Genomic DNA, 12,447 nt, shown 5'->3' on the forward strand with positions numbered 1-12,447 from the left:
CTGTGTCTTCTTTTAGATCTTTCAGTCTCATGTCACTAGACCTCATATTAATGTGTGGAGTGGGAGGTGGTCTGAAAGAGAGCGAGACGTCCTCTGTGCTCGTCTCAGACAGAAGACTAATGAGTGTATTTATATTCTGTCAGAGTCAGTTTTAAAACAAGCTGCAGTATCAGTGTTCCACTGACTTCTTAGTGAAGGTATCAGAGGCCATAGCTCCATGCAGGGATACCTGAATCTATGTACACAGTGAGTTCTTCTGATTGTTGCAGTCACTTCCTCTCATAGCTGCACTGAGCCAGTTGAAGCAGATGTACCTGAACCAGGCTTTATAAATCTGGATGTGAGAATTTAAATTCTGGTAATAGTTAAAGTAAACTCCTTTGATTAATGTTGGAGTAATTTAAGAAGGTCCCATTTAAAGGGACTAGGAGTAGTTTTGGAAAGCAAAGTGTTTTCACACTACATTTCCCATGAGCCTCCGTGTGCATGGTGAAATTCTTGGACCGGCGCAAGACGGACGATAGCAAAAACATTTGCCAAGAATGTTTTTATTCATCAAGAATAAAACTCGGAGGTTTGAAGACGATCAGATACCGTTGTATTTCCGACCATAAACGGCGATTCGGCGGCGTTATTCCCATGACCCGCCGGGCAGCGTCCGGGAAACCAAAACTAGGAAATGCTGGGCGAGTCGACCACTAAATAATAATAACAAAATAACTATAAAGACAAAACAATATTATCGAAAATGGACCCATTAACAAGTGTGGGTAATGTAGATTCATCCACATTAATATGAGACTCTTTTATAACCAAAAGCAAACTCCTCTGGGTCTCTTTAATCATTGACCCTGAACATAGATTCAAGTTCAATCTTAATTTAATTAAAATTAATTAAATACAAAGCATTCTAACTTCAGTTCAGAAACACGTTGTGAAACACAAATAAATATACAGAAAACTAGCACCGGGTGTTTTCTCCATATGTTTACAGGAAACGTCCTTGCACAGCTGGACCTTGAGTCTGTGCTGCATCCTGCCACCCTGCAGGTAAACAGCAGCCCTTACATGGAGAGCTGCATGCATAGTGTCAGCTTTAAGTGGGCTATTTTAATCCCTGAGTGTTGGGCTTTCTTTTTTCAGTGGTAGCTCTATTAATGGTATTGTTGTTATGTAAGTCTCTCATAGCTGGAGAGCCAGCAGGGGAAGGTACAGGAGAGGAGAGCCTCCGTTGTCCTTGGAGATGAATGTTTGGGGGGCACCGGAAATGTTTGAGTGGAATACTTTAGTTTTTACTGTTACAGCACATTACATGCTTTTAGTAGATGTTGTCTTATCTGTCATCCACAGTGAACCACTCTTTAGTTTCTTATCACACCTTGGATACTTGAACCCAGGGTCACTGGGTGTTTTTAATGAGCAGACGTCCTCACCTGGGCGACACAGCGGGGTGATCAGACCTAGACTGCCCAAGTAGCGCTGTTAATCATCGATAGACACCATATGAGGAACACAGTGAAAGACAGCAGGAGCCTTGATTCAAAGCCCTTGGGCACTTATATTGTCATCAAAACCACATGTTTTACCATTACATACACTGAAGTATCTGTGTACAGTGAGTTCACCTCACCTCCGGAAATGAGACACTGTTAAACCACAGTTAAAGGTAGAAATAAAGTAATAAGGTTTGTTTTTAGTATGATGCTTAGAGCGATAGTTCAACATTTTGGCAAATTCACCTATTGCCATAATCCATAGGCCATAATTCAGGGCAGGTTCATTACAATGAATCCTCACAAGCTCTTATCTTAAGATCTTAAAACAACATGCACCAATAATTAAAGGTAATGAATCTACCCCTATGACTATAGGGATTATGGCAATAGGAGAATTTGCCAAAATGTTGAACGGTCCCTTTAGGGGACATTGTTGTTTTCATGTTTCTTTAAGTTTTTTTCATTACAAAGGTATTAGACAAAGCTAAAAAAAAAAAAAAAAGAACTTAATCTGTTTATAACCAAACATACAGTGAAACAGACGTGTTGCTGCTCTCCTTTCAGTTTTAAGTTTAGTTCCCCATTATATGATGTTACCTTAACCCCCACCCTCAGTAACATGATGAGATGATGAAGGACCGGCCACTGCACATGTTGAGCCTGACACACAAGCATACATGATGTGCTCTGATAACTGTGTGTGAGTCAGTGTTAAAAAGCAGCTTTGAAGTTTCACTATTAAACTTAGAACTGTTTTGCACTCCTCTCTCAGCATGAGCTGTTTGCTGTGTAGCTGCATGTTTTCTACTAAACAGAGAAAAAAAAACTTTATCCCCCTTTTAAGGTTGAGGCTGAGGCTGATTGATATGCACAACAACAACAAAAATCCTTGCAATTTGTTTGACAAATATTTGGAATCATATTTGAGTGGGAATAGTAATTTTTGCATTTCATTTTCACTGAAAAAAAGGTCTTTGATTTTGCTAGAGTCTGAATCAAACAGACACGATCCCTTAGATAGAGAACATGGTCTGTAGCAGCATAATACTCTATTTATGTCATGTCACCACACATTTTATCAAAACAGAAAAAATCATGCAGCGATTCATTGTTAAGCCCCTGTTGAGGTAATACAGCCATCAGCCAGTACATTAAACAGGTAAGTGCTTTTGTTGTATTTCTGTGTGTTTCATTTGTACTTTCAGTTAGTTTCACTGCTTCCTGGCTCCAGACAGTAAAAATAAACACACAGAACAGTCACAACGTTAGCACAAATTTCTCTTTGGCTTTGAATAACCCTGTTCACAGTACGCATGATAATCTTACCCAGCGTTATTGATCAGTGCAGATGTATTTTCACAGGGTTATAGCCTGTGCCTGCTTCAACTCATTAGACTCAAGCAATTTGTCTTGAGTCTGGATTTCTAATCCACAGATATTACTCTTGGTCTGGATTAGACTAGAAGGCAGAGGATTTTTAAATGCCCAGCTGTACTGAACCTACATTGAACACATCCCTCTATTAAAAGGGAACTATGCAAGTCTGTTCGCTTTTCTGCTTTATTGCTAACCCTCCTCTCAGCCATGTGCATTTGTTTACAAGGAAGCCGTCGAGAAATCAATCAATAGAGAGTTTCATTATATAACATTATATATCATATACGATGTTACAATGTGTATAGTCATAAACAAGAGATTACGGTTTACGGAGCGTGTTTGTGTCGCGGTGCTGCAGAGACGAGAGCTGGGACACCGGGGCGGTGGCCCCGATCTTGCAAAAGTGATTTTCAGCCAAAAGACGCTAGGTGGAAGGCAGAGAACCTCCATTCTCCCTTGTAACAAGTTACATGTCATTTATTAAACCATCACAACTGTTTAATTAAGGTAAAAATGTAGCATTGTTTTGTTAAAAATCCTGCATAGTTCCTCTTTAAGAAACACAGAGACTAAATCCAGCACACAGCGAATGGACCCAGAGTAAGATGAGCAGGTCTTTTATAGGAAGTATTAAAGGCCACTGTTGAGTTGGTCCTATGTAAAAAGCTTTTAGTGCTACTTGTCCACATTTTTGCTTCACAGCTCGGGTCAGCATCGCCTCCGCTCTCCTGAAACGACACCATCACACCTATTATATCTGCGACTATTTTGAACCTCGCTGAGAATGAAATCACGGCCGCTGATAAACAAGCTCTTACAACGCTGACGCGCTGTTCCCGTTGGTGCTCTGTGAACAATCAGAGATGGGTGTCATTTTCCCCAGGAGGAGTGCTTCACATATCAGCCCTGAAATAAACAAGCCTTTATTTCAACGCATTGCGATCGATATCTGCATTTACTGAGGGAGCGAGATGTGTCATAACACCCCCTCCCCATTTAATAGCCTGAAAGAGATCAGGGTTAATAGGTTAGTAATATAAATAACATGCTGCATTTCATTTGATGAGATCAGTCTCCGGCATGCGTCTGACAGTTGATTACACACTTATGTCAATGAGAGATGGTCCTGATGGCTGTCATCAACACATTATTAACTCAGTGTATCACATATTGATTTATTATCTTACGTCACACCGTCTTGTTTAATATAGCTGCAGGTTAATGTGAATGCGCCTCGCCTCACACACTCACACCTCCAAAGATTGCCACTGTCCTCTGCAGCAGTGGCTCACGGAGGAACACACACACACACAGCTTTTAGTGCAGCATGTTCACATCAGCATAATAAAGCGTGGTAATGATATTAATGGCATGTTGATCCTGTTCCATCATTTCCTACTAATGTAATTTAGTTCCTGTTTATGTAAATGTAAATGTTCTGCCAGTGTTAATCTTTTAATATAATCCATTTTCATTATCCAGCCGAGACCTCTCCCATACATATTCATCCTTTTTTTTAAATGTACATGCAGACAGACAGACCCGTGTTTAATGTGTCTGTGTTTATATAATCAAATATGTTATTTGTCCCTTAACAGTTAAAGTAAGAGGAATAATGTTGACAAGGCAACCTCACCTAGCTCATGTTGAAAATTACTGTAAACAACTGGCATCATTGCATTGTCTTCTTCACATTCAGTCTAGTTCCAGCTCTTTATCCGTTTGCCTCTCTCCTCCTCTCTGTGCATTCAGTATTTTAATTCAGTTGAATTCCCATAAAATCTGTTCTCATGCATACAGTATGTTTTTGAGTTTCTATTGTTAGGAAATACAAGTTTGAGATAGTGACTACGTCTGCTTTCAGCAGATGAATGAAAGACATGCGGTATGATGATCTCAGCTGTACTTCCTTGTAAAATCATCACTGGTGACTGTTTAGGTCAGAAGGGGTATTTAGGTGTATTTTTTTAATTATTAAAAAGTTGACAAATGCAATAACTTAAAGCAGATATCAGTGGCACGGCCGTTTCGGCTAATGCTGTGTTCAAGGCAGGCTTTTGAAACCGTAAGTTACAGCTTCAAGTCACAACTACGACTTGGTAGCGTTCCAGGTAACCCGTAGCTCGTGTTTTTACCGTCCTGTTGTCTGTGAAAGTTCCCTATAACGGCCACTCGTAACTTCCGACCCGTGAACTCGTACCAGATCGAACTGGTATGACTTCACAGGAAGGAAAAACACAAAGTACGAGTTTCCTTGAACGCACCATGAGTTAGCAGCCCCCGCCCTTGTCAGGCATCAATTGGTCCTCGTGCTACGTCACCACATTCACGCGCATCCCTTGGCTGCACACACAGCCCTTCATGCCGTTCTCTCCCCTCATTGGATAACACTTGTATCCCACAAGGAAAATTTTCTCCTCGGGTTACAGCAGAGCAGAGTGACGGAGAGACTCGTGTTTAGGCTGAAATACTTCATGTAAGTGATTGCTGACGGAAAATAGGACTATTTAGGACTTATATTAACAAAAACATTCCACTGATATCTGCTTTAACACTTTTTTGTAATTGTTCTTAACTGGACCTAGAGTCTGTAATAAAAATGATCGATCGATCGATCGATCTATCGATCTATCGATCTATCTATCTATCTATCTATCTATCTATCTATCTATCTATCTATCGATCTATCGATCTATCTATCTATCTATCTATCTATCTATCTATCTATCTATCTATCTATCGATCTATCGATCTATCGATCTATCGATCTATCGATCTATCGATCTATCTATCTATACAACACTGCAGGCTGTGAACACCCTTTTATAGCAACTATTCAACCTTCAAAATCAACATCCAATGAGGAAACTTGGTCAGGTGACATTTGGACGGCCAATGGTGAAAACTGACCAGACGAGTCCTTTAGTCAGTCATGGAAGTTGTAAGCAGTTGTGTATCTGCTGTGCCACATACGGAACACATGAGCACAAAAGTACAACCGTGAAATATTGAATGTTTGGTTTGGTCTCCTCACCCGTATTGAACAGAAATAACTCTGTAAAAGAAAAAAGGGGTATAGATATATAAAATATTATCAATGAATTTGATTCTTACATGTGATTGGCTGCTGTAAGCAACGCAACACGACTTACTTCAAACAAACAATTTGGGGACGCTTAAGAGAAAGAATACCTCAAATTTGACCAAAAAACTAAAGCATCATTGAAATGATATGAAGATGAAAGGGTTAAATGTGTGTATTTGTCTCATAAACAGGTTGTAATCTTTCCATGCAGACTGGTAAACCCTAATCCACCAGACATGGTGTCAGTGGCCTGGACCTTGTAGCTGTTTATCAGTGGAGCTGCACTGACACACAGCTGCAGTACATTTAGCAGCTGCTGTAGAATTCAGCGTGGCTGTGTGAGGAGAGCGTCTCAGTCATAACTCACTCAGAGGCCTGTCAGGACGATCCGTTTCCCTGTCCATGCTACAACTGATCAACTACCACTCCGTCCTATTCAGACACTTATTAATTCTTGCAGGTTTAAAAAGTGAGCGTAACCCCCCCTGACTGATGTTACTATCTAGAGCACGTTGGTCCAGCAACGCACTCCTCTGACAGCATGACTAACACATCTCCGGCGCTGTGCTGCTCTTCTCTCTCGTGCATACAGAGCAAAGGTTCTTCATACGCCTTAACAGCCTTTTTTGCATTTCCCTCTGCAGAGATAGGGGCCAGCTGTCAAACATCCATGTGTAAATGTGAGTACGGTCCCCTGTAGGCAGCTATAGGAGCTTCATCTGAAATTCTTCACATTATGTAGGCTACTGCATGCTCAGGGCCTGACAACCAAGCATTCAACCTGTTCAGTATGTCAGTGTGGTACATCCAGCTGTAAGAGAAGAGGCCAAACCGTTCCAGACCGCAGCAGAAACAAAAATCCATCCCAAACTACTGCAACTTGATAAATTCATGTCATGGTCTCTGTTGTTCCATCCGTATGATTATTATGAACATACAGTACAAGCCATTATTTTCTTCTGATTGGATGCATACATTCACTTGCACTTAAAGGGATAGTTCACCCAAAATTGAAATTTCACTCATTATCTACTCACCCTCATGTGGACTAAGGGCTGGGAGAAGTTTCAGAGTTATCCGTAGCTTCTCTGAGTTACATCGGGTCTCGGCGTAGCAGTGCATGCCCATATGACGGTTGCAAATGGATACCACTTTTCTTCGTAACAAAAAGACACACCAAAAAACATCCAAATACCTCCATGCTGCTCGTATGTAATGTCCGTCTTGTATTGAAGCCCCGAAATGCGAAATTGTTCTGAAAAAAATTAAATAAATCTATATTTCAAGCTTGTTTGTAGCGGAAGCTCCTCTTCCTGGTCCGTCCAAATCTAGCGAGATTTGCACGCTGAGACCCCCTGTAACTCAGAGAAGCCACGGATAACTCTGAAACTTCTCCCAACCCTTAGTCGACATGAGGGTGAGTAGATAATGAGTGCAATTTGAATTTTGGGTGAACTATTCCTTTAAAGGTCCAGTGTGTAAAATGGGGGTAAAACGTAGTGTTTAGATTATAGAGCTCACTGACTCGTTCGCACTCACCCCTCCCGTCGGCAAAGTGATGGTGGCCTCCGAGGACAAAATAACTTGTTTACCACGACTGGGAGTATTTCAGGAGCATAGAGCGATGAGGTGAAGATCTAAAAACCATTTTACGATATGTCTGCTGTTTCCTCCATCTTCTTTCCTTCTACCTTCTTCTTCGTTGGTTGGTTTATCAATGGGAAACACTTGAAACATGCTCTCTCTCTGGCTGGCTGGATGTTGGTCTTTTGCTTTGTTTTGTTGTGCACCTTCACTTCTGGGTGGAGAGTTGTTTTCTCTCCAGCCAATGACGGAGCTCAGGTGAAGTTTGGTGCAGTAGTGTAGGAGGGCTGCTAGCCCCACTAGCTGTCTGGGATCCTAGCGAGTGAGTGCTAGCGGCGGATGCTATCCACCACCGCTAAGACCCGCTAGCTCGACTAACACTAACGTCCGCTAGCAGTGGCGGCTACCATCCGCTGCTAGCACCCGCTTCCTAGCTCACCACATCGGCCTTGTATTTCCTTTTCTTTGCAGTCCTGACAACTGCTGCTGCTGTCAGGGGCTGGAGGCTGCACAGTTGAGCCCGAGAGGAGGGGTCCAGTTTTGTTTACAAACTGTAACGAACAAACCTCCAGACTCGACCTTTAAAATGATGACATGACAACACTGTAGATTCATATGGTCAAATGTCAACTTCACTTCATCATAATTTTCTGCAAATACACTTCTGGCCATAAGTCAGTGTTGTAATACGTTAGGAGGATGGTAAATGGACTTGCACTTGTAGCGTTTTTCTAGTCACTCGGACCACTCAAAGCACTTTATACTGTTTCATCACATTCACCCTTTCACACAGCTTTTTGGGAGCAAATCATTCACATGCATTCATACATCCGATGACACATCAGAGGTTAAGTGTGGGTTCAGTGTCTTGCCCAAGGACACTTGGACATGTGGACTGAAGGAGCCGGTAATGGAACCACTGCTCTACCTCCTGAGCCACAGCAGTGCTACTAGGCTGGTTGGTGGAGACATTTAAACACAACACAAGACAGCAATTCTGCTTGTTCTTGTGCTTGTTTTAGTTTCTAACACACTTTCCTGCTCTGTTTCTGATGTATTCTCTGTCTTGTGTTTAATCTGTCTGCCTGCCGCTCCTCCTCTTTCCCTCGAGATGTTAGCTCAAAGAAAACTTTAACCCACAACTGTCATCCTGCATGAGAGTCTTTAAACTCTTGTTCTTTAAAAAAAAAAGTATATATATATTGATTAAAAATGATTGCACTTTAATGGGAACTGTCAATTACTGAGCCCAAATCCAAAGTGTGGGAAACCAACATTGGCAGTGAATTCATAATGAGGTAACGTCCCTGTAGTAAGTAACAGACTTCAAAGTGGTGTCTTACAGCCTCTATTACTGCTGTTGGCAGTAGCTATAACACAAGTAGTAGAAGGATCTCACCTGTAAGGAGAGAGCAGTGGAACAGGAATCAGTGTGGGCTAACATGAGGGTGTCTACATGGAGAGCATTTGGAGCCAACCTGTCTCATTTGCCGAGCTGTGCTGAGGTTTGTGCTACTGCTGTGAGCTAATAACACCGTTGTAAGTCTTCATTGTGGATGCTGCCGCTGCCATGTCACTGGGTCTCCTGGGAAACCTTTCAGCCCTGTGGTGTTTGCTCTTCTGCATCAAGTGGGAATGGTTAGGACGTGAGTAATGTGAGCTGCTGGTGAATGGAAAACAGTGGTACTACGTATTGATTGTTGTCAGAGATGTGAAAGGCGCTCTGAAGCTTTCCACACATGGGCTGTGTTTGCTGAGTGTGCACGGTGCTCATCAGTGTTGTGCTTCTGCTGGTGACTGCTAAGCACAAGTCCTGGACAACTTCAGAGGACAGGGACTTTTCTCAATGTGTTTCTCTGTGTCACAACAGCTTCAGCTTCAGGCTGCAGCACTGAGGCTGTTTTGACATTATGAGGCCTGTTAACCCTGCACATAAAAAATCTTGATAATATGAATACAATGTGTTTATGTATCCCCGTTACACTGCTATACTGTATAAAGGATGTGTCAGTTGATAATAGATTTTTACAACCAAAGCTAGTTTATAATATCTCATACATTAAAGCTGTGGTAGTTTAATTTGGGCGAGCCGACCACTAAATAATAATATCAAAATAACTATAAAGACAAAACGATATATTTATCCAATATGGACCCATTAACAAGTGTGGGTAATGTAGATTCATCCACATTATATGAGACTCTTTTATAACCAAAAGCAAACTCCTCGGGGTCTCTTTGAAATGAGCTGTTGGGACTTTTGTAGCTTTATGATGTCATGACAAAGCATTCCCAAAGCTCCACCCAAGGCCCCGCCCACCTGGACCCACCACCCAATCTTGCAGTTTCCAGTTTGGAGTGTTTTACTTACAAATACTGTAGATCAACACCTCAGATAAAACTGTTGGTGGAGCTGTGAGGTGGAAAATATGGAACCTTTCATTTTTATGTGTCCATGTCAGAAAATGGTGACACCTTGTGTTGTATGAGTATAAAACCACAATATATGAAAATAACGATGATGTAAACCAGAGAAACAACTCATGATAATAAAAATCATCATTCATTACTTCAGTGATTCAGTGTTACAGTGCCATTGTTTTCAGAAACCTGCAAGGATTAGGCTTTCTGTAAGAAGAAAAAGTATGACATATTTCATATTTTATTCAGTGTCTCATTTATACAGAAAAGCAGAAAAAGTGTAATGTCTTATCAGTGAGGAGAGCACTTTTTTATTTGTCCCAAAAAAAAATAAAGATAACCTTTATTCACTCACACCAGAGCTCTTAAATATTTGGTACAGACTCTATGGTACACAGTAATACACAACAGTCATTGTCAGCTTTCTCTCAACTCCCCAACACACACACACACACACACACACACACACACACACACACAGAGTGTGACCGTCCATGCCACCCTGTGTTGTTTACCCAGCCCAATGCTCTTCCACCCCGGCTGAGGCTTTGAATGACCGACTGACTCAGTCTAGAACTGATGGAGGCCCAGGCCGGAGCTGTCCAGCATTTTGTGCTGAGGACGACAATTTGGTCCACACAGGCTGTACGGGATGGGTTGGGTGGGGTGAGTGGGTGTGTGGGTGTGTGGGTGGGTGGGGGTCCAGCGGTCACCCCTCACATTCTACACAGGGCTGGGAAAGGCAGGGACCGAGGCCCATCAGAGTGGGGAGGTTTAACAGACTCTGCTCGGCCTGCTGCTGTGTGTGCTGTACTTGTGAACAGAGGGGGGGGGGGCGTTGGGGGGGAGTAAAAATCCACTGTGGTGATTTCACTGTGTTTACAGTGCAACTGAGGTTGCTAATTTTGTCTCCTCTCTCTCTCCTCCCTCTGTCACTTCAGTCATAACCAGAGGACCACGTCGTTCCGCCATCCAGTAACGGGACAGATCTCTACGGAGAATGTGGATTTTATCCTGCAAGAACAGTGAGTGATTGACTTTTTCTTCTTCTCTGCAGCCACATCCATCCCAAAAAAAAAAAAAAAAAAAGCTGCTGGAATAAAAAAAATGGATTTGTTGTCTGATGCTGTGGGCTATATCGAGCTATTTATTTATTTTATTATTTTCTCTCTCATGATAAAATGATTCTGAAAATGAGAGTGAATCTGGGAAAACAAAGCCCACTACTGTTGTAGTCAGCGCTGCTTTATGGCTCATTAGAGTTTGTGTTATACTGCTGCTGCCTGACCCTCTGTTTGAGTGTGTCCTTGAAAGCATCATATGCCTTAAAGTGATCACTCACACATATTCTCTTATGGCCTACATCTTGGCTGAGTGGGTGGAGAGCAGGTACAATGAAAGAATCTCTGGTGTTGTTGTTGAAGTTGAGATGCGAGCATTTCATTTCAGCAGAGAGGAAGGTATTTAAGTAGAAGGACGAGCAGCAGCTGGAGTGGTCTTATAGGAGTTCCTCAGGTCTGTCTCTCTCCATTGGAGCTGTGCAGCTAAAAGCACTTTTAGTTGAATGTTCTTCCTGTCTGCTGTCACTGTGTTAGAGAAGGTTCGTTCCAGTCACTAACTTGCCTTTTAGATAATAAGACTGTACACATCCCACACCTGGTTAGCGTAGCCAGAGAGGAGCCTCACTTCAACCAAAGGTAAATTATATTTGCCTGTTGCCTGGTAACCTCAAGGTGACAACACGACTTACTTCATTCTTGTACAGATTAACCTAACTACATGTGATGTATTAATTTCAAAGCTTTAGATATCTGACTCCGCTGGCTGTTGCCACCCAGTCTAGCTGTTCATTAAATCTTCTCAATCCCCTCATCCATCTCTCAGTAAGAAAGCAGATTTCCCAAAATGTCAAACTATTCCTTTAATTCTAAACCGGTTGTATGATCTGTCCTGTTTTGTGCAATATTTTTGTGACTCAAATCAGTATGATATGATATATTATAGCTATATAGTTTTGTTTTTGGAGTTTGGTTCTAGAATAAAAGTCAAACATGCACAGACATTTGACTTGATACTAGGATTTTATTTAGTTTGCACTCGGCTATTGCCCATTTGTTCTCTTCAGTGTTAGTGTGTAGATCTCTCCCCTTCACCCAGACATGACAGCCAATAACATCGGCTCCTGCGGTTGATTCAGTTTTATGGCTGTTTCTGAGCATCGTGTTTTACAAACTTGTTTTTCTCCAGATTCTCCTGTCAGTTCGGTCTCTAGGTTTTTGTGTTTATCGTCATTCGCTGGTCCATGATGCTTTATCACTTAAAGGGAGCAGGCAGGTGCAGGTCTCTCTGGGATAAACAAGTCAGAGTGTCTTCTCCTGCCTGTTTAGTCGACAGTTTGTATTGCACTCTAAGGGCTTCGTTTGGGCAAAGATTTCCTGCCACTGTCTCAACTCTCAACGTGACTCCAGACGTCCACCACAGTGC

General features: G+C 42.0%; 1 protein-coding gene across 18 annotated transcripts in view; it reads left to right on the forward strand.

Moving 5' to 3' along the window:
• The window catches only part of LOC146985434 (pleckstrin homology domain-containing family A member 7-like), a 195,957-nt gene that overhangs the window by 95,642 nt on the left and 87,868 nt on the right, over window positions 1-12,447 (forward strand). For all 18 annotated transcript variants that reach the window (XM_085778396.1, XM_085778399.1, XM_085778390.1 and 15 more), the window contains one exon: window positions 10,905-10,988. In XM_085778396.1, the coding sequence (XP_085634522.1) occupies window positions 10,905-10,988 (84 nt within the window). The remainder of the gene's footprint in view (window positions 1-10,904; window positions 10,989-12,447) is intronic.

Source organism: Trachurus japonicus, chromosome 6 (genome assembly GCF_045865225.1).
Source record: "Trachurus japonicus isolate A0001 chromosome 6, Traja_1.0".
NCBI lineage: Eukaryota > Metazoa > Chordata > Actinopteri > Carangiformes > Carangidae > Trachurus > Trachurus japonicus.